Source organism: Cystoisospora suis, assembly GCF_002600585.1.
Source record: "Cystoisospora suis strain Wien I chromosome Unknown contig_1676, whole genome shotgun sequence".
Taxonomy (NCBI): Eukaryota; Apicomplexa; class Conoidasida; order Eucoccidiorida; family Sarcocystidae; genus Cystoisospora; species Cystoisospora suis.
Window position 1 is genome coordinate 1 of NW_027154476.1, and position 22,714 is coordinate 22,714.

A 22,714-nucleotide genomic window follows, 5' to 3' on the forward strand; every position below is an offset into this window, starting at 1 on the left:
TGCTTCTCTCCTCCTCCTTACGATGGTAAAGTGAAGGAAGAGAAAAGAAGGGAAGTCTCACCACACAACACCCTACCCATGACGAAAACTGAGGAGAGGTAAACTCCTTTAAGCAGAGGAAGGAACAGACAAACAGACAGTCGTTGACCACTCGAAAGAATGAATACGACTGACTCGTTCATTCACTTCTTCGCCAGTAGACCATACAAAAGAAGGACGCTGAGCTTGACGAGGATAGGAGGAAGTCACCATCATAAAAAGGTGTGGTCTTGTACAGAAAAAACATCCCCGCCTTACGTACCATCTTATCGTCTGTTCTTCGTCTCTTTCTTCATGATCATAACTCCAATTAAAGGATAGGGATAATGAAGATCGGTTGAGAAATTAGTACTACACAGGTAAAAGAATAGAAAGAGACAGAGACAGACAGATACATACAGCCTGTCCTCTGCTCTGCCTACCTATACCAACAGAACTAAATACACTCGATCGGATGTGCATCATCACGAGTATCATCACTATCATCGTGAGGAAGTCTGCAACTCTTTTTCTTAGAGACGAACAGCCGAAACAACGAGGCCGTGGAAAAATAGAGAAGATCAACGTCTGGCAGAAAGAATGAAAGGAGAGACTTGATTGAAACGATGGCGAAAAGGATGATTAAAAGAGATAAGAAAAAACTCAAAGAAAACATCTGCATCCAAACGGAACCAGCTCATCTTCTTCAGAGGGCGCTGTATTTAAGAGGAATCTTTGATAGATTGCTCTTAAATACAGCGCTCTGAAGAACGCCTTCTTCTTCCTTATTCCCCGGAGGGCATACGGATATATATATACAGAGAGAGAGAGGGGCGTCATCATGGAGCTTCACTCTATTTTCTTCTGATCATCGTATCCTTCTCAACTACCACCATGGCAAGGAAGGAGAGAGGCAGGAAGGAAGAAAAGAAGCAAGAAACAGGGACTTGTAAACCTCCACGGAAGAGAAGAAAGAGAGAACGAACGGGGCACGGAGCTATGAAAATGTACGACGTGTCGACGGACATTCATACAGATGGATAAAGAGACAACAATCCAGTCAAGAAAGAACGAGAAAAGAAGAAGAAGCGTGTATCTTCCTGCTATGGTTGAAAGGGAACGGAGCAAGAAACCTATTCACTTCGGCTCTCTTCTTTCTTGGTGGATAACCCGGAGGAAGGAATTGCTCTTCAGCAAAAGACAGAATCGTCATGACACAAACATCTCACCAGTAGGTTCATCGAGAAATGGCTACGACACAGAAGTTCCCTAGTCTTCGTTCTCTCCATACATTCTTTCTGGCTTTCTTCGGTCATGAGAGACAGAATCAGGATACGGTGTACATACACTTGAAAGGTCACCACTCTTATGTGTCCCATTACAAAACACAAGCTTAAAGCCCCCAAACATAACACTCCCCCCCCCAACATAACACTCCCGAGACACACACCAAGTGCGATACATACCCAAATCGAAATGTCATCATCCCTTTCTCTACACCTTGGTCTTAAACTCCTCCTTCCTTCTCCCCCTCATCACACACCACATTCAATTTGAAAAGCGATACACGGAGGAACACATGATCAGTTAGACACACACATGGGCTTATACATAAATATATACATACAGAGATATATAGATATGTATGCAGAAAGTGGGAGAAAGATGATGACTATTGAAAATTTTAGTAGAATGCTCCTGATAAGAAAAGAAAGAGAAAGAATAGAAAGTTCATGCCTGAACGTGACTGTTGTGTTGTACTGTTGTTACATATGCGGATAGGCCTTGCGCTTGCTTAGAGGTGAGGGAGACCCGCCCGTCTGTTCAGCTCGTGCGTAATCTAAACTATCTGGAATGACATCGCAGACACATAGACAAACAACAAGAACTCGCAACATATCAGAGATCGCCATTCAAACAAGAAACCTATCATAGTCCAAGGAGAGAAAGAAAGACATACATCTATGGATATACATGTATCGAGTGAATGCATGAGGTCTTGATCAAAGTGAAAACGTTATGAAAGAAGCGAAGAGAAAAGAAACTTGGTGAAAGATGTAAAAGAATGAGTTGTGTGAGGAGTGCTGTATGTAATACACATGTATTGGATAGCTAGCTACCTGGCTAGCTATGTAGCTAGCCAACTAGCTAGCTCACTCGTCTATAACGCGTGTATTTGACAAGGAATCCTCTTCACAACTCCAACAAGAATGCAAAAGATAACGAGCCGATTCCTCGTCTAACTACCACTCTCCTCCGTACATCTTCATCCATTGAGACAGTCGACACAGAAAAGGTAAGAACCCGAAGAGACACGAAAAGCGATGTGTAAGCGAACAAAGAGCCTCTTTGCCTAATGGAAGTATCCCCCCAAGACATCAGCATCATTGGCATCAACAACTAGATACACTCCAACGACAATCGAATCAAGGTCTCTCACTGAATTCTTCTTTACCATCTAAGACACTTTTATCTTTCTACCTGATAAGAAGTAACTCATATCTACTAAGACTGATAAGTCACAGAGCAACTCTTCACCTCCTCTCTCTCTCATTCTTCCCACCCCATTCCCTCATGAACCCCCCCCCCTCATGATGTATGTATGGATGTCTGCACGTCACATACGTATTTTCTTTCTCATTATCGATGGGTTGCTTCTTGGGTTCCCTCTTTGTTTCCTTGAACTTACTGATGGTGCCTGAATAGCTCCGCAGCGTTGACGAAGAATACTGGGGTGTGAAGTTCTGCACAGCTTGCACGTTGTAAGGCGAGACCTCTAAGACATCACGTGTTAAGCTCATGTTCTTAGGAGGGAGATCTCTTCTTTTGACGGGAGACTGTGGATCGTCGACTGGAATTTCGAGAGGGGGAAACCCTGGATGCAAAAAACAGATATGAAAGGAAGAAAAGAAAGAAATGCTTGGAAACATAGATAGACGTTATGATAAGTGAAAGCGTCGACTCGGAAGCATGTGGTATATCATCGCAGTCTACATACACCTCTACACAGATTCGCCTGAATAGATACATGTGTCAGATGATATATATCCCAAATCATCCCCCCTAGTTGAATTCTGTAGTACTTGATGACTACTACAAACAACGACGGAAGACAGTGGTGTGAACGAACGATCTTGATCTATTTCTTTATCTATCTGTGATGACCTACCTATCTGTATCTTCAACTACCTAGATATCTGCGATCTACATATCTATCTACCTCCTCATACATACGCATCAGCAGTCCTATCAGATGATCTATCTCCTACGCGACAAGAAGAGAAGCAAATGAAACTCGCATCAAAAAGACAAATAGGCTTGAAATCCTCGAAAAGCTATGACACGAAAAGGCGTGGTGGCGTGCTCTTCTTGGGCACTAAACTTCTTTCACACCATATCGCATTGCTTGTTTCTTTCCATCACTAGAGAAAAGAAGTACATCCCGTTACATCCGCAAAAAGTAGCAGCAAGTACGAGTGACCATACTGATACGTGAGTGAGACGGCTTTAACTCCTCTAAGGCTTCTTGCTTCTTCTTACAAGTAGCGCGACACGACATCGCGACGAGAAGAAAAGCGACAACCAAAGAAACAAGTGAAGCTGATAACCTGCGTGCATGCATGCATACACACATGAAAAACACAGCAAACAAATAGACCGTCGCGGCTTGTCTTCTTAACCTGACGAGCTGAGATCGGTAACAGTGAGAAAGAGGCGGAAAGGGCAGTGAAGAAAAAAATAGAGTTGACGGACAATCATGAAAAGCCTTCCCGGCATGTACGCTCATCAAGCGGTACCCCCTCTCTAGCGTAGCTACTGTTGGTCAAGTGTATATACACTTGAGAATCCTAAAATCTGTACATGGACTCGGGTAGGGTCGAAAACGACGCATCAAGACAGACAGATAAACTAGCAAGGAAGGTGCACCTCTGGTGTCTTTTACGATCTAACTCAACCCAAAGAAGACGTGGTAGTAATGAAGACGACAGGGGGGATGTATCGAAAGACCCAAACCGGTATCAACGTTGAACCAACTTGGGGCAAGGCTCCAAGCAAGAAACTGAAGTGAGAAGGTACATCCAATGCAGTTCTCCTGATACACACCGATGAGTATCTCCTCACACCGTCGTTATAAGGCTTGATATCATAAGGACTAACATTCATCCGCACTTCTCTCACTTTTCTTCCTCTCTTGTACGTCATTCTTTCAAACAACGTCCTCATCACCCCCTTCGCCAAAACAACGACTACCTGCCTATTTATCCAGTGGTATACGACCTACCTATCTGATGTATGTTCTCTGATCTGCTCTCATCGCAAGATCTATCAGTCATTCTCTCTCGACAAATACCTACCATCTAACTCTGCTATCTCCCCCCCCCCATACCCTACCACACACACGCAACGACTTGTCTGTATGGGCAACTTCTTTGCTCAACTATAAACATCAGCAGTCCAAATTCAGTTCCTTCTCATTCGGACAAGACACCGTGAACACACTTCCCCTTCAAACCAAAGCCGCGACACATAACTGTGCAGAAAAACTACAATGATAGAGGACCAGCAGTCTCATTCTAAGGCATCACCGACTTTTCTCTGGGAAGTTCTAGGGTTTATGGATGTATGTGTCTGTATATCAACTTCTCTCATTTCTTCTCAATGAAGAGCTCCGAAGGACATCCGACTTACGAGATAAAAAAGAGAGTTAACAACCTGACAATCTCTCTTTCTCTCCACACTTCGACTCTCTTGCACACCTCGGCAAACTCCACTCCTCCGGATATCACCTCGGCCTTAGAGCATGCATAGCTACTTTGTACCTTCTCTCTTGCTCGCCATGCATCGAGAGAAAGGAGAAGTGCTAGAGAAAACAGAAAGACCACGTCACAAAGATGGAAAGATCAGTTTGAACAGACAGCTGAGCTCATCATCTTCGACCAAATTGGGTTGCTTGTTCTTTCTCTATTTGAAAAAGATCACTCGCGCATTCATACAAACGAGAGACGTCTCCTTTAGCCGCTGGCTAGCAGCATTTCAACGCGACTCGTTATGCATAGAAATGAAAAGACAGACACAGAGAAAGAGATTCCGTCTGATGCATCCGACATCAACTCGAGTGTATACGCAAGTCGAGTCTCGTCCTATCAATGAGCTGGCCTGTCTATACACATGTATGTATCACATATGTATTTACGTAAGGCGTGTTATACAAGAGAACTACGCTCGTATCCATCCACCTGGAATGCAGGAAAGATTTCTCCTTGTTTTCCCCTCTCTGAAGAGATCGCCGGGCGATAAGATCCACAGGACGAGGTGTGTTGTAGAGAACACACACTCTGTCTCTCCTTTCTGTATGTTGATCTGAACTTCTGCCTCTTTATGGCAAGTAAGAATATAATGATTGTCTTTGTAAGCACCCCCCTACGAGGATTTCATATACACCTGAAGTGTACACCTTAAGGAGATTAGTGAATGAAAGATCCAGTCTATCTGTCTCGTTCTCTCTATCGCAGGATGGGGGATGACGTCGTCTCCTGGAAGAGGAGGTACATATGAGCCAGTCATACTACCAAGCATCCTATCTACGTGACAGAAGCATCTATGAAGAGGACATACCTAAAGGAGAATAACAACACCTTCATACATCCACCTCTATCCTATCGAAGGTAAGAAAGAAATCAAGGCGAATGATAAATCGCAAACTGGGAGAGAAAATTCCAAAAGACAGAGTATAGGTTGAATGTATCACATGCTGTTGCTTCATGATGCACGGGGTGAGAGAAAGAAGACCGTATACAGATATACAGTCTCTATAGAGCCACCTGACTTACAGACTCCTGCTATGCCACCAGCAAAGAGAATTAGGAGGTAGTACGACCAATGAGCTGCTAGGGCATGCTTCGTTGCCGCCTGAAGGTACGAAGACATCCTAAGAGAGATGAAAGGTACAATAGAAGACACTCCGAGATATATATATATAGAGAGAGAGAGACTCAGGTCATCAGGCACATCTCTACATATGGGAAGAGACAGAAATCACGACGTAGAGAAGCGAGAAGAAACAGAGTACCCATGAAATATATACATGTAAGGCATTGAAGAATGACGAGTGGAAGACTGCACATGTGAGGTCGATCAAACTCTGGCCCTTTGTAGTTGGCGTGTATGTAAGAAGAGATAGTAACAGGAGATCAGATTCTTGCTTGGAAGAACAACCTTGGCTTTTTCCGGACGATAAGATGAGATGGCCTAGCTGGAGCAAGAATCTCTCAACGTGATGATGAGTATGAAACGCTAGAGGGCCTTCTTCCGAAAGCGAATGATCTTTCCGGGCACGCGAGGTACGAAGCAAGTAACGGCACACAGGTGGGAAACCCCAAAGCATGTGAGAAAGACGAATCTGCTTCAGAAAACGATGAGCGATCTACGAGACAACGCGCGTCATACAGCCATTTCGACAGGCTATACCGAAACTACTGAAAAGGAATCAGAAGGCACTCAACCTCTGTACGTACTCGCTAGCTATACCAGCCAGCGATCAGCCAGGAAGAGAAGAAGTCTAGCCTTTCATGATTCGGAGTAGTTGTACTGACACAGCGATGTTGAGGACGTCGGGGAGTTGAGCACTCACAAGGACAGACTTGGCGTGAAGAAGGAGAAAAAGAACTTACATGCTTGGCTACAAGAGCAGAGGTTATGCAAGACATGAGGAGGGTCAGAATCGCTAAGGCGAAAACAATTGGTAGAACCGCGCTTCCAAGGCTGGTAAGAGGGGGATCCCAATGAGGGTCAAGAGGCGCAGCAGGATAGACTGCCTTGCCTATGAAGAACATGCCATCGATCCACTGAAACCCAATGTAAAGACTAAGCACTACACAGGGCACAGCAAGAATAATAGGGACCCAGAAGGCCAACGCTCTACTGTCCAGAGCGCCCATCGCCACTACCTCATTTCTCTCTTGTCAAATGTGAAAACCTGAAGACTTTGCTAGTCTCCTCAAGGATGTCGGGACAGTTGACCGCCGTCCATTCCTGACCCCTCGCCTTGAGGAGTGGGTAGTACGGAGTCATTCGAATGAAGAAGAGAAGAAACAACCATCCACCTGGAGAGGAACTGCTGGGAAAAAACTGGAAACAAAGGGAACATGAACTGGCTTAAACTGCCCATCCCTTTCCTTGGCAACAAATACAAAGAAGATACCACAACACCCTTTTCGGCTGTTGTGGAGAAACTCTTCATATTAAAGCGACCTGATATATTGGAAGAAATTTAAAAATCCCCCCGGTGATCAGAAGCCCTCCTAAAAGATCAGGAAGTCGGTGAACAGCACCTCTCCATGACTGAATGGGAAGAACACCGGCTAGGTTTACAAAAGAAAGTCGCACCCCGGAACAAGACGTTCTGTATGAACCGGCGGTGAGTCGATTGGCCGGGTGTAAAGCTTTAGAAGACAAGGGAAAAAACAGGGAGAACCCCCATTCGATCGGGAAGCTTCACCTCAACTCCTCCGAACAAAGAACAGCGCCTTGTGACGCAAAAAACGGGACAAGCAACTCGCTGCTACGCGGGTCGCCATCCTAGCAAAAAAAGAGACGCGACGACCCTAGTGCAAAGCGCGCCAGACGGGTAAGAGTCTGGATACATAGAGAGCTTCATTCGCTGTTTGGAAATTGTACCATGTTAAGCACGTGATCAAGATGCTGCCCAAAGCACATCGGCAGAACGGGGGGGAAAAACTCGAGGAAAAAGATCATCTACGCCTGCCATGCCCGGAGAGAACGAGCCCCGAAGCCTGACACCGTTGGTTTTCTTCGCTGTGAATCTACCCTTTCTTGGGGTTCATCCACCGCGTCGTACAGCCGGGGGGGAGGGGGCGGCACTTCGTATATACAACGGGTCTCTTAGATGCAGTATTTCTCCCTTGCCTGTGTTGCCAAGTGAAAACGCGCAGGGCCATCCCATACGCACGGTCACGTTTGTTCCATTTTCTCTCTGCCGTACTTTATTTATTGTTTTGTCTTCGTATTTCTGCCTCTCTCCTGGGGGAAGGCATGCTTTCCCCGCTATAGTCTCCATGCAACCGGACCGTATCAATTCTTCGGAGGTATATTCTCTTCATGGGGCACCCACTCCGGCAAGCGCGCGCTGTGGCTTTGTAGGGCGGTTGCGCATGCCTTGCTTCGCTTGTTGGCGTTTCCCGGAGGCAGACTTTGAGCGGTGTCAAGTTATCTAAGTAGGCATGACAGGTGCTGCCGAGTACTAAACAAAGTTACTGCGTCAGTTTTTGTGGTGCATCTTTGTGTGAGTGCGGTAAACTCAGAAGCCTTCTGTGCTATATCGTGTCTAGACAAGTCTCCTGGCGGTACTCCACTTCCTGCCCTTCTAGTTCACATAAGACTGCCGTCAGACCTATTGGAGTGGTATTTTTCCCACAGCTTCCTGGAGTTCGTGCAATGTAAAAGCAGAAAGCATACTGTTGCGCTCTGCTTGACAGGTGTGTGTTAGCTTTGCCAACCTTTTTTTGAGGTAGTGGCACCCGTGGCTATCCCACTTCTGTCGTGCCGGAAGTATCTTCTTTGCTCAAATTTCAAGCTCTTTTCTCCTGCGCTTCACGGAGTCCCCCAATGCCGCGGCACGCGTATGCGACGTTGTTGACTAGCGATTCGTTCTATCCGGGTGTAGAGGCCTTGCTCAAGTCGCTAGAAAGAGTAGGTGCGCGGGACCCACTGATACTTTTGTACACTGCTTCCGTCTCGCGGAGCACAATCCATGCCCTGTGTCATACACGTCAGGGTGCAAGAAGCAATAGGCTCTCACCTCGTACAGCGTGCCCGTCCGTTGGCACCTCTTCGGACAAGGGAAGCTTCTCGGAAGGTCGTCACTCGTCGGTGGCATCACAACATGACACTGCGGTAGACAAACCGTGTCAGTCGATTGCTGTTATACCCCGCGAAGTAGCGGAGATTCCCCATCCACAAGCGGAGAAATGCCAGGTTCCTGACTGGAACACCTGCTTCACAAAACTACGGGTGTGGGAGCAGGGCGATTTCGACTGTATAGTCTACCTAGATGCGGACACCATTGTTCTACAAAGAATCGACGAGTTATTTCTTCGTCAGCCGCTTCCTGCGTTCGCTCCTGACGTCTTCCCGCCGGACAAGTTCAATGCTGGAGTGATAGTCTTGAAACCAGACCGTCAGCTATTTCAGCAAATGCTGTCTCGTGTACCTGATCTCCCTTCGCATGACGGAGGGGACACGGGCTTCCTCAACTCGTTTTTCTCGGGTTGGTACGAAGGACCAGCTGGACAGCGACTACCTTTCCGGTATAATGCACTTCGCACTGTGTTCCATATAACGTATCGGGGTCAGACGGGATACTGGGACTCTGTAAGGCCGATTAAGGTGTTACACTACTGCTCTTCGCCAAAGCCCTGGCAAGAGAACTCTCCTCAGACTAAACTGGAGAAACTATGGTGGGACGTCTTCACGGGAGTTGGCCCCACTGATTCAGGTCTGATTTGAACCAGTGAACTCTGCTCAAGGGAGACTAGTGGAGTTCCGCCGTTGTGTTGTGTGTACCTTCGACCCAGTCGCACGCAAAGGAGCTGTTAGCGAAGTCCGCGGCAGGCTGTTATCCATCAACTGTTATTTAAATTCGGTACCCGTGTCTAAAGACTTTCCGGTAGGATAGACACCGATGGTGTGATGTTAGTCGTCGAGGACGGAGTGTTCCGAAACCTTCTTGCAAGGAGCCCGTCACTCCAGTAGGGGACTGCTGTCTACTGCAGAAAGAACTCGGCTGAGGTGCGTATATCCCAGAAGTCTTGCAAAGAGAGACGCTATCACGCAGGCACTCTATTTGTGACAAATGGGATAGCCGCACGTTACTGGGACTGAGTGTGGCCGACTGCGTATCACATTGCTGCTCTCCATGGAACTGCACCACAGCCCAATTACCCAAGATCTTCTTAAACTGCAAGAGGGAAGCTCTTCTGGCGCGCCGACTCCCCAAGCGAAAGGCGCCGGGGAACTGAGGACGACGTTCAGCCTGACCTTAGACAACATGAACCGACACAGCTTTGTCCAGATTCGGCTTTAATTCTCATTCTTTTATCCAGGGTTGCATCACGAGCGCCACTGGGGATTGCTGTTGCCGTGCGCTGTTGGCTGGTTCTGGAGGGAGACGGTTGCATGCCTACTGCAGGCCTCGTCTACCGGTAGAGCACGTGCTACGTCCGACTCTTCACGAGCGACCTTCCTGCACGAAAGTTTTGAGTGACCACCAAGGTGGTTAAAAAACAAGCCAGTCTATGGAGAAGCTGAAAGGCTTCTTCGAAGCAGTTAACGCTGCACTCCCGCGCCCGAGCCGGGGGTCGTACCGACAACACAGTTGAAAACAATGGCATCAAGTGGGTGACAAAATGAAGCACTCCATGCCTCCGGAGCTCCCTGTCGCACAAAGGTTTATGTGACTCGCAGTACGGAAAACATCGAGTGACGCAACGTCGGCAACAGAAGTCTTCACCGCATCAACACGACGGAGGACGACCTCAGCGACGTATTCACCCCAGGAACGCCGTTGCTGTTGGGCAGGCGTCCGGCTATCCAGTTTACACGCACGCTGCGTTCTTCGCAAGGCTGTGAAAGGCAGATTCTGACTGTCGTCCGCAGTTGTGTCCCCAGTCCGACACGCTAGCATCGGTCCCGCCTCCTCTAAGTGACCCGTCAGTGGCCACTTGATTTCCCACACTTGTACCCACCGATCCCATCCCGCTGTGAATAACAGAGGATACTCGAGGCGGCAAGTGCGGGCAGAAGACGAATGTGCGTTCTGGAGCTGGACTGCAGATAATACGCATACAGAGCGGACGCGCGACCACAGACCGGGATCCTCCTCTAACTCAATGAACTGCACCGTTACGGACTGATCGTCGCCGCAAGAGGCGACGCAGTAGGTGTGCTTCGGTTGTTCTTGATCCACCTCGAAACTGCGAGAGTCAAGCGCAGCTGACGAGGGTAAGGTCCGTATGCAGATATCGTTTGTCCCGCATTGGTGCGCGTATAGGGTTCCTATTCTATACAGACATCCAGTCGTGTCCCCTCCTACCACGACAATATGTCCGGTTGTCAGGCCAACAAGAATCACGACCCTTTTTAGCCGGCAGGAATTGTTATTCATCTGCTCGTGTCCGACTGCGCCACTAGCCGATACATCGTTGAGCACAACTACTCGTATGCAGAGTGCGGCCGCCTCCAATTCAAGGGAGGCTCGCTTCCTCAAGGAAGACGCGCGCGACGCGGAATCCGGTTGAATAGCACGGATCCCCTGCTCGATGCATCCCTCCACGTAAAAGACCTCTGCAGACGACGATGCTGCCCACAAATGCACAGAGAGATTCGAGGCACTGCTGTTAGCTTCCCCGTTCACAAGCTGAACTTCAGGCATGACGAACCCGTCAACCCCGTTCAGTCTGACATCCTGTCCCATCCCGCGTTCCGAGAAGCGGACCGTTTGTAGGTGGCGTAGTCTCAAACGTCCCTGACAAGCCACACCATTCAACATCTCAGGCTCGGTCGAAGGGTTGACGAGAAACAAGCTCATCGAATCGCAAGCTCCGGAGCTAACCAATGCTTGAGGCACGACGTCACCGTTGCATCTAATTGAAGAAAGCAGCCGCACACACCGAACAGCACCTGCGTGGTGTACGGCTGTCTGCTGAACCTCCAGGTGATAGCGCCCTTGTTCATACTTTCCTGAGGAACATGGAAGTTCTACATTCTCTTTACCCAGTAGCCTTCGCGTGCCTCTTTCGTAGCATTCTTTACCCGATACTCTATCTGACAACTGCGGCCTTCTTAGCGAGGAGATGCGGATCACTTTTATTGCATTGTCCTCGCCGCCGGTGCACAATGTTTCGTCGTCTAGCCACGTAACCGCCAGCACTTCTCTTCCGTGAAACCCTGGATTGAACGACGCGCTTTTAACACTGTCATTCAGAAAACTGTCGTACAACTTCTCCACCTTCGCACCAAAATCCCCTTTCCGATTGACCGCGTCCTCACGCTCGACACTCTTCTCCTCCTGCTTCCTCTTGCCGTGAGCCAGTCGGCCTTGTCCTGGGTGTGCAGTCTCGGATGCTTGAACATTCCTCAGCCCGTCCTCTGAGCTTATGACCGAGTCGCTACTGATAGGGGAGTTCTTGGAAGACACGAGCTCCGAGACACGGCGTTCAGCATAGATGAACACTTGATTCTTCGTGGCACTCGTGAAAGTGTAGCAAGAGGAGCTTTCACGACAGAAATCGAGTGGACGACGACTGTTACCACATCGAACACGCATGAGGTGCATCGACGTCGTGAAGTCGAAAAGAATGAAGTCGGCCATACGAAAAGCACAAAGCCAATGATGCTTCAAAGGATCAGATGTCTCCGACCAAAGCGCCTCCTGCTCGTTCTTGTGAGGCCGTAACTCCGTCATCCACCAGGGAGATGCCGCCTCTGTAGGTACGAGAGAGTACATGAAGCTTAGCTGTGGCACACGGACAGAAGAAATCGCGCAGATCGTAAGGGCAAATGGCAAAGCGTGACTTTCTGTCTGTCCCTTGTCCGGAGTCCTATCAGGGTTAGGTCCGCTCGGTGGCATATCCGACAGTGAAGACCTAGCCACTAGTAAAAGAATCGTACCGTCGCCCCCGCAAGACAAGATTACTTTTCCTTGAACACACAAATCCCAGACTTTCTGACCCCTATGAGCCGCCTCGAGAGTCTGCGTCACGGCGCTCTGAGCCTTTGACCAGTCCCACGAACTAGAAAGGCAGTCAGGTCCGCCTCGTTTACCATCCCGAATCTCGGTTGTCACCTTATGGTCTTTGTCGTTGTCGAGAAGCTCTGGGACGAGGACCTGAACCACGTGCAGGCTGCCTGCCTCGTCTCCGAAAAGAAGAGCGATTGTTAGTGCTTGGACCGCCCAATCAAGCCCACCTTTTGCAATAGTATCTTCTTCACAATCACCCTTTGTATCTGGGGATACACCTGTCGATACACCCATTAATGGGAGACAGGAGAAACAGCGCGTTGAGTCTCCTTTCCTCTGTGCTGTGGGAGGAAGCTGAAGAGTAGCGATGACCTGAGCAAAGAATCCCGACTTCTTCTGCGGGAATGGCGTATCGGGCTCACCCGCCTCTCCGTCACCTCTCCGCGCCTTTGTGTGACAAGACGTCACCCCCACGTCTGGAAGAGCAGTTGTGCCCTCATAGTCTCCGTGTCTTCCCGTCTTGTCCAAACTCTCCGGGTGATCTAAGACGTCTAGCTGGCCAGACGGGCCAACACCCTGTTCTGCGGCGACATACCACATACTAACTAGGCCGGTGTGACTCGTTGCTGCTACCACACTCCGTTGACCGACGAAGCTTGTGCATCGCTTGGATGGAAAGGCTTCCTGGTTCATGTTCATGTCCGAATGCGATCCCCCATGTGCACTACAGTGATCGTTAGCCTTATATTCTCGTTCTTCACTAAGAGAGGTTACAGGTGTTACAGGTTGTTGAGGAAGTTCACCCGACTTTACTCCACAGGGTGAATCAGGCTGGTCTTGAGAACCACACAAGCCATAGACATCTACCTCCGTCCAGAAGCTTCTAGTCGCCAACGAGTTCCGGGCGACTGCATGCAGCCCACCGACAGCTCCCCTACGTTGCAAATATTCATGCTCGAGATCACTGCAGGGCAGAGAAAGCTGGAAAAGATTTCCGACCCGTGCTTGTTGAAAACACTGCCATCGCGGAGGATCCGAAATCTTGGCTTTCCGATCGTCAGACCCGGCCTGCCAAACCCCCTCATTTTGAGCTGCCTCTCTGTCTAAGAGGAAGAAAAAGAAAGTCCCATCCGCACAGCCGCATGTGACTAGCGAGTCAACCACCCGGAGAGACGTCAAGACCACAGGAGAATGGACTAGGGCAGTGCAGACAAGAGCTAGGCCATGTTTCTTCCTATTAGCGACCAGCGAGGCAGCTTCGGTCAGGGTTTCCCCGGTGGGGTTCTTCTGCTTGAGGTATTCCGCTGTATGTCTCTCTTTGTCAGAAGAATTAAACTCCTTCATGTGAAGCAAGTAGACGTAACCGAAGTTCGTTGCAACAAGCGCACAGTGGGTAGACAGGAGACGTACTTCCCTAATGAAGTCGTCTGATCGGCCATAGTCTCGGCAATCCCAAATCAGTGCGAAATCGGAATGGCCTGTTACTGAAGGAAGAGCTATATCGCGGCCTGCAATTACCTCCTTGTTGTCTTTGGTCGAATCAGCGTCACGCAGTGTCCCCGGGGCAATCTCTCTGTTAATCACAGGGCCATACCCAGACAGGGTAGTAGACGAAACAAGCGAGCTGCTGTTTGGCCGGCTGCAGAAAAACCGAGGTTTCAGGAGCTTTACTAGAGATGGAGATTCAATAAGCGACCAGAGTTTAACATCTCCGTCTTCTCCACCGGAGGCAAGTAGAGGTAAGCTTCCTGAAGTCCGGCTTTCGGTGGCACAGATAGCCCGGACACCACGGCCCGCGTGGCCGAGTAAGCTGTATAGACACTCTCCACGAAGAGACCAAATTCGGCAGCTTGAATCTTCCCCGGCAGACACAATCAAGTACCTCCGTTCTGCTACAGAAAAGGCCATCTCAGAGCTTGTTTCTGCTGCTACGGTCTTCTCTTCGTCATTCCTTAACGGAGAAGACGAGACAGAATACTTCTGACTCATGAAGAGATCAAGAAGGGCAATGTCCCAGACACGTGATCGATGACCTCTCAGAACGCTTACACACTTATAAGATGTCCGGTAATTGTCTGTCTTCAACAGACTTTCAGACCTTTTACAGGCCTCTTCTTTCGGAAGCTCATGTGACATTGGGCCCCCAGCCCACCATAGTCTCAACTCCCGATCATCGGAAGAAGAACAGAGCAGTTGACCATCGAGATAAAAGCGTACCTTAAAGATAACACCTCTATGGCCTTTGAGTATCTGCGTCGGATTAACGACAGTAGCGCCTGAACGAGGAGAAAACGACGGACTGAAGTGTTTCTGTCCACAGCTATCTACGGCATTAGATTCCCCCGAGTCAATAGGAGAGTCCGCTGTTGAAGTGGAGGAGTAGCATGCGTGTGCCTTCTCTCCAGATGTACACCTGTCTGTCGAGTCCGGTAGGTGGGGAGTTTGGCATTGTGGAGAAAGAGGTATTCTCCACAGGACTATGCTGCTGTACACTGTCCCGCTAGCTATAGTCAAGAATGCACCTGACTGTCGTCGTCTTTCAGTGAAGACCGCAGAGCAGTTCTTGTTTGTGTCGGTCTCTGTGCACTCATCTAGGGGGAGTGGAGAGCCGCCGAGGACCTGCACTTCGCTGTAGCAACGCCCGTTAGAACGCGGGCCCACCCACGCGTCCCGAGGCACGTCAATGGCAAGAGAATAAAGTAGACTCCTGTCTCCACATGTCCAAGTAGCCAAGCAATGAGTTGATGAGCGACTAGCTGAAAGCAACTCGACAGTCCCATCAGCCAGTCCTACAAGGATAAGGACCCTCACCAGTCCGGAACCCCCAGCAGCACCATCTCCGGTACTACCTTCATTCAGCAGAGAAGGAGATATAATTCGCACATCCAGAATCCACTGGTCACGCTTGTAGTTGAAGACTGGAGACAGGAAATGGGCGGGGTGAGGAGTCTCCTTTCCTAGTTGAGGTAGGTCAGCCTGATGACGCTGCTGTGCGCCTAGAGACTGAGTGCAGATCTCCACTGCTGACCCGAGCTGCCCATCTTCCTTCTCTTGCAACGCACCCTGAGGTTTCTCCCTCTTAGCAGCACGCTGGCGCAGCTCATAGACCACCAGACGGCCAAGGCCGAAGGCTGCAACAAGACTGTGTTGAGACGAAGTTGCAATGCCGGAGATGTGTGTGCTAGAAGAAAAGAGGGCTTGGTCCACAAGTCTCGAGACGGGGGGCACGTCGGCAAGCAAGAGAGAGGCTTCATCTTTCTTCGGGTGTGTCTCTGCCTGTGCCTCCCAGTGCGCAACGGAGCAGCCTTGCCATTGATGCTGGCGGGACTCGCAGCAAGCGACCACATTGCAGTCATAAACTCGAAGTACGGAGCCAACTCCCGCGGCTAGGAACTTGTCGCTGTGAAGAAACGCGACGGCCTTCGTGCTGTTCGTGCTGCAGACTCGAAACAGCATCGTTTGGTGAAAGCTGAGACCATGGCGAACGGACCGACAGGAAGGGACACGACCTCGGCGACATCGATTGGTCAGTACTACGGGTGTCGACCCTCCGACCATAGGAGAGTACGCCTAACGGGTGGCACGGATAAGGAAAGCTTGAGCACTCGGAAAAAAATCCGAGCACTAGACGTAAACGGAGTCTTTAAGCCGAAGAGAAGCCGGCCAAGTGTCGAGCCAGCTCCGCAGCGCCCGCCGGCAATCGATTCGATGTGGGCCATCCATCACATGGGTCTCCCGCAGTGCCCCAGAGTGAGCACTGAGCAAGGGAAAAGTCTTCTGCGTACTCGAGCAAGAAAATGTAAACACAATAGACCTCCACAGCTCAAAAGTGAGAAGTACACTCCGGCAGCGAACCCTTTGTACAATGAACCATCGGGACCCTTTTTTTCCAGCGATGAGGAGCATGCACGGCCTGGAGCTCGTAGGCGTATGACCTTGGAGAGCGACGGCTGGGGGCTTTTACCGGGAACCCAAGCGTACGAAAGAGCTGCAGGCGCACTTAGAGTGTGTATCCGGTGTGCTCTGCACTGAACCCCCAAGTGAATGACGATCTGCAAGACGAGCAACAAGTTCCCGACTAAAGTGGCGCATGCACGTCGTCCACGGTTCAACACCCAGCTGGGCCCAGATGCAAGTCTTCTGGTTTTCGGAGTCAAGACCTTGGGCTGGCAGGTAGGATCTCCTGAAGCCAGGAACGAGTAACTCAGTGTGTCCTCGTGTCACACGTAGCTACTCTTTAAGTGGCAAAGAATGTAAGACCCGAAGTTGTCATGTTCGACGGGGACAGCCGGGAATGACGCTGCTCACGCGCCCAGCATTGACCATTCACGTGCGGCTTTTCCATCGGTGCCCCTCAGCCTGAAGCCAAGAGAGCGGTGAAAACTGGAGGCCGGTCCATCAAAAGAACTGCTCCTCTTTCACCAGTTGAACTCAGCAGGGCAACCCACTGGCTTTGATGTTAGCAGTACATGGTTCTCCTCTGTATCCAACTGCAGCAGACGCAAGAGACCGCTCCACTTCCACGGGGAGCCGGGCAGCGAGTCTCACCGGCGGGGGGCACTTCGTAGTGTTGCGGAAGCCGGTAGGGTAAAACCGGCGAACTATGACGAATCTTTGGTCCCCCGCGCGTAAAGACCTCATGCTTGTGAGGAGAAATTCGGGCGAACGGTACAACACTTGGGAAACCAAGCCCAGGCCCGGGAAACGCACTTTGCTGCAGCTGCTCGGCCCGGTGAAGCTCGTATGGCAAACTCGTAGTCCGCGAGAGTTTTTGTTAACGGCGTTTGCTCATATTGTTCATGCTCCCTCGGCAGCCGTCTGCTTTGTAGATGAACGATCCAAGTTGCTTGCTGTACTACGTAAAGAAGCGTCATGTGATTGTCGTCACCCTTGCGCACGACGGAGTGTGAGCTGAAGAAATGACGCCCTTTAGGTTATGGTACACGACCTGGCCCACAAACGATTCTGGGAGACGGGGTCAACAACTCAACATGCCGACTATCCTGTCCCTAGCGTTGGTTAACGGCTACATAGAACCACAGATTTTTGTTGTCTAAGCATTGCACTCCGACCGACGAGAAGAGGCCGCGCACCTAACGGTAATCGCGATATTCTTCATGGCACACACGGCCTCCAGTCCGAAGGGACGGAAAGCAGAAACCGCCTAGTGCTGAACCACTTTGCACCGCTGTTATACGCGGACTTTTTTTCAGTCAACAACGCCACCCACAACGAAGTGGACGCGGCGGACGGACAAAAAATGCACGGTATGGGAAGGCACCACGTATGCGACGGTTTGAGAACGCCAAAAAGCCAAATCGGCAACCATATACGGAGCGAGGCGAAACGCACGGTGCACCGCTTACGGGGCAGCGGCCTTCATGTAGTCTCTGATGAGTAATGGATCACAACAGTGAAGCATCTCTTGTGTAATCAAGAAAAAACACACCGAGCCTCGGCAGCTGGGTAACCGTTGTCCTAAGAGAGCCTTGAGACTATAAAATCCACAGGAGAATTCCACTGCACCCATGCAGTACGCTATGGAGCGTACGGAGCAAACTTGGCGAAAACCAAGCACAAGGTACTATCTTGAATGTACGACTTCACTGCTGGCCGAGCCGTCTCAACGGAGGAACAGCCGCCATGAACAGCTGCCGGAAGCACTAAACACCAAGCCCCCGCTAGAGAGTGAGATTGCGGACTGAAGCGTGTTCGGAGAAGTTGGGCTACCAGATCAACGTCCTCGAACGCTTTATCGCTTGCCGGAGATGGATCTAAGCTGTAGTATAGCAAACGACGAAGAAGACGGGCCGTGTTCCCTGGTGTCGTCAAGACTGCAGCACCAGGCCGGTTTCGCCCTTCCTGACGCTCGCAGCGATCAGCCTTCTACGGGCCGGCTAGCTTGTCTCGGGAGTGATGCCTGAGGACGCGGAGGCGGAGCCTTCAAGGGAGGAGGCCGTGACACCTCGACATCAACTTTGGCCGCAGGAGCCGATTGCGGTGCTTCAGGGGCAGGGGCCGCCTCTGTTGCAGGAGGCGCCGCCTCCGCTGGGGCCTCTGCTGGATGCTCGCCAGCCGCGGCGGACTCAGAGTTCACGGCAGCTGCAGGAGCCGCGTCAGTTTCACCTGCACAACAAACAACACACCCCTCAGCAGTACAGCCACGAGGTACATTAAGACTCATATCTCCAGACGCGAGTCTCTCGACAAGGTCCGACAGCATCCAGAGCATGCTCAGGGTGTATGTGAACTGACCGCGGCACCACTCTGGGATCTGTTTCGCTGAAAGCACGGTGATGCACAGATGCCCGAGGGAAATGCGTTAAGGCATTTGCAGTAGAGCCGCGGAGGACGAGGCTCACACACCACGGAAGGAAGATGGTGGCCAACAGACTTCCGAGCAGCAAGATTTGTTGAGCGACTGAAGATGGGTATCCCGTCGGCTTCGGCCGCCCACTCACCTCCGGCGGCTGGGGCCGCGGGTGCACCGGCAGCAAGCGAGGCTGCTTTTTCCGGTGGGCTCTTCACGGTGTCTTGTTTCTCCGGAGCGGCTCCACTCGGAGGAACGGGGGAAGCTGTCGGCGCTGAAGGTTGCGCTGCTGGTGGCGGCGAGCCGGGAGGCGCGCCAGCCGGTTCGGCTGTTTTGGCTGAGCTCGACAAACAGTTTCCCATCCTTGCAATTGGTGGCCTCGTCCGTAACAAAAAAACAGCAAGAAGACAGGCTAAAGAACGGAAATGCCGCAGTCGGACGGAAGAGTGCCACGGCAATTCACATGCGTAGAATCGACAAATCTATGGGGTAAAGTTGAACGGCCCAGAGGGGAAAGCCCCGTCGCCGCGGATGCTCGCGGGAGTTCTCCTCCCGTGTGACAATCTGCTAGCTCTTCAGATGGCCGCGTAGTCTGCTGACTGCGGCAACTGCTGTTAGCGGTGGTGGGACTGTCCTGAATATAGGCCGGCAGTGAGCGCTGAACGCTGCTGGCATGACATGCCGTCATCCCGGGATGGACAGCTTGCCGCCAGCTGGCGGAGACTCGATGGTGTAAAAAGGTGTCGTGTACAATGTGCATCCCGATATCCAGAAGCGAAGCCACAGACAGCGGCTGGCCAGGACACATGTGTCCCCCACAAACCGTGTGAGTTTGGAATAGAGCTACCTCCATATAGAGAAAATGAAGATGGATATTCTCGGCATGGTGTCCCTCTGCTGTAGTGCATCCGCTTTCAGCTAACGTGCCTGGAGCATAGAGGTTGCTAGTCTGCGTCGTATTGGGGGAGTGACGCCGTCCGCAGCCTCGCTGTCCGTCGAGGCGATAACGTGGGTCTGCAGAACGACCCCTCCGACGCCCAAGCTGAAAGTGTGCATGCCCGCGCCCGACGTCTCTGGTGAGCTCGCTTGTCTCGGAGGTCCCCCACATGGAGGTGTCGGATGTCTTGTCTTCGCGAATCTGTTCTGGTGTGAAAAGTAATGACCATGACGATCTCTCTTGGAGCCGCTTAGATCCGCACGAGCACACGTGAAATGTGGCGTTTGCCATGTCGCTCTCAGGCGGTGCCGCCCCGGAGTGTATGTACACTCGGCCTGTCCCGAGTGGAAGTGGAGTCTGCTGCCGCTTGTTCATGATTGCTGCTTGTCGCCTTAAGGAGATTCTGGCTCTGTCTACGTTCCTCAGCATATGTACACTACTGTGCCAGTGTTACAATGTCTGTGCCTTTACTTTCTCTGCTGGACCAACGGGGTTTCTGTGTGCCCCAGGTGGCATCTCCGGCCCATCGTGTGTGTCGCCACGACCATGCGGTCTTTCTCCAGTGAGAGTCGGACGCCTTAGTCATGCATCATCTGCTTGTCAACGTCCAGCGTTGTCGTGCGGAATATCCCCCGGGAAAACTTCTGTTTGCTCTACAGCTGGAGCCAACTCAGCTCCACCTTCTCTACCACACTTACCCTTCAACCATGATTTTCCTGGCACTGGTTCTCCGCAATCCACACCCACAGAAACTCAAACGGCTGGGGGCACAGCGGAAGTCTTTCCTTTTCAAGCAGAAGTGAAGCGCGTCTTAGATATCATTGTAAACTCTCTTTACACGGATCGCGATGTGTTCCTTCGTGAGCTTATCTCGAACGCAGCAGATGCCAGCGACAAGAAACGCCTGCTCATGGAAAAAGCAGGTCGGAAGTTCCGTGGCAGTATACGTGTCCGTGCGGACCGCGAGCGTAACACACTTACCATCGAAGACGATGGTATCGGCATGAGTAAACTAGAACTCATCAATAACTTAGGAACCATTGCGCAGTCCGGCACTTATCGCTTTCTGCAGCAGCTGAAGGAACAGCAGCAGCAAAGCGGGACCGGCTCTGGAAGCCAAGCGGCTTCTCTGATAGGGCAGTTTGGTGTCGGTTTTTACTCTGCATTTCTCGTCGCTGACGCCGTTGAAGTGTATAGCACGGCCTGGAGAGGGGCTTCTGAAGATGAAAACCAGGCTGATTCTCGACAGGTATGGAAGTGGAAAAGCACGTGCGGACAGACGTTCACCCTTGAACAGGTGGAAGCGAAAGAGGAGCGTAACCGCTGGTTGGCGGAACAGAAGGTTCTGAAGGATCACTGGAAGAAACAAAAGAAAGAAAGCGGCGGGGAGACCACCACATCATCGCCCAGTGGAGGGGAACCGAAAACTACGGGACAGCCCGGGCAGGAGGAGTCTAAGGGAGAGGAGGAAGAAGAGGAAGAAGAACGGGATTGGAGTGGCACCCGGGTTGTGTTACACCTTAAGGAAGATAGTGATGATTATCTTGAAGATTACAAGCTCAAGGAGTTGATGCGGAAGTACTCCGAATTCATTCAACTTCCAATTCACGTAAGCAGGGAAATGTTAGTTTGTATCCCAAGAAAAGAAGTGGTGTTTGTGGTTTATTTTGAGCTCCACTTCGTTCTTATAATTGAGGCGACTAAGAGATCTAGCCGGTTGAGAGAATGAGCTTACAACTCTATCACCATACTCTAGTTACCCCCTTACATGAAAGAGGCTGAGGCTTCGACGTTCATTGGCCGAGTGTTATGAAATACGACAGCCTCTCAAGCGAGACTTCTCCCCTGTCAATAGCAGTCCTTCCCTTCTCTCCGATCCGAGTAGGCAAATCTGCCTACCTGGAAGAATCATTTCTCGTCGCCTGTCCCCATTCGCTTCTGTAGGCGTCCGTCTGTGACTGAGAACCGTGGAAAGTTAGAGCGCCGTGTCGACGCCTTTCCATCCAAGCATTGTATTAGACAGACTGTAATTAGGCCCTTTCTGATGAATCACGCCGGTACTTTCGCGCCTATAAAACATACTCACTTATCCAACCTATGTCGCTCTATCGCAGATCTGGTCGGAGCGCATTGAATACGAGCGCGTTCCGGAAGGTGCAGAGACACCAGCACGTCAGGGTGAAGCGCCGAGTGGCGATCCTAATGCACTTCCAGGGCTAACTCGCTTAACTCCAGACAACGTAGACGCACAGCTGGAAGATGGCAGTTCTCAAGCGCGAGGGAGGTCTGGTGCTTCTGCTGCTGCTGGGACATCTGCCGGAGCACCTTCTTCGGGCAAATTTCGGACGGTGACTCATCGCTTCTACGAGTGGGAGCATCTCAATACACAACCACCTATATGGCGTAGAGACGAAAGTCAGCTGACTGACAAGGACTACGTGGATTTCTATAAGTCGACCTTCAAGGTAAGCGTCTTGTTAATGTGACCGGCTGTGTGCAGTGTATAATGAAATACGTAAAGCTCCCTCTCGAGTTGTATCTGCTTATTCCCATGCCTGGCTTGCTTCCAATCTCTCGCTGTACCATGTTGTCTTCAATGACGTAAACCGAGCTATTCTCTCCGAACATGCGTGGTGTCCATCGGCAATGTTCGCCCCCTCAGATCTAGAGATTACCGGAATCATAGATCAAA

At 50.7% G+C, this 22,714-nt stretch overlaps 4 protein-coding genes across 4 annotated transcripts; 2 read left to right on the forward strand and 2 right to left on the reverse strand.

The window, feature by feature from the left end:
* On the reverse strand, positions 1–7,824 carry CSUI_003716 (uncharacterized protein). Its single transcript, XM_068063911.1, has 6 exons — positions 6,690–7,824; positions 5,850–5,928; positions 4,708–4,879; positions 3,559–3,626; positions 2,708–2,893; positions 1–1,867 (listed from the first exon to the last, which is right to left on the reverse strand). Exons 1-6 carry the CDS (start codon positions 6,954–6,956, stop codon positions 1,785–1,787), a joined length of 855 nt encoding a protein of 284 aa, XP_067924110.1. The 5' UTR covers positions 6,957–7,824; the 3' UTR covers positions 1–1,784.
* A 132-nt stretch (positions 7,825–7,956) lies between these two features.
* Positions 7,957–9,695, forward strand: CSUI_003717 (glycosyl transferase family 8 protein). Its single transcript, XM_068063912.1, has one exon. It carries the CDS (start codon positions 8,644–8,646, stop codon positions 9,541–9,543), a length of 900 nt encoding a protein of 299 aa, XP_067924111.1. The 5' UTR covers positions 7,957–8,643; the 3' UTR covers positions 9,544–9,695.
* A 580-nt stretch (positions 9,696–10,275) lies between these two features.
* On the reverse strand, positions 10,276–19,977 carry CSUI_003718 (wd g-beta repeat-containing protein). The gene is made up of 3 exons (XM_068063913.1): positions 19,237–19,977; positions 12,881–18,901; positions 10,276–12,519 (listed from the first exon to the last, which is right to left on the reverse strand). The coding sequence occupies exons 2-3, from the start codon at positions 16,331–16,333 to the stop codon at positions 12,496–12,498; spliced, it is 3,477 nt and encodes a 1,158-aa protein (XP_067924112.1). The 5' UTR covers positions 16,334–18,901; positions 19,237–19,977; the 3' UTR covers positions 10,276–12,495.
* CSUI_003719 (hsp90 domain-containing protein) lies at positions 19,885–22,484 on the forward strand (the record flags this gene model as incomplete). Its single annotated transcript, XM_068063914.1, has 2 exons — positions 19,885–21,631; positions 22,137–22,484. Coding segments are annotated over exons 1-2 (1,668 nt in total), but the record flags the coding sequence as incomplete, so codon positions are not given.
* Between the last annotated feature and the right edge of the window lie 230 nt (positions 22,485–22,714).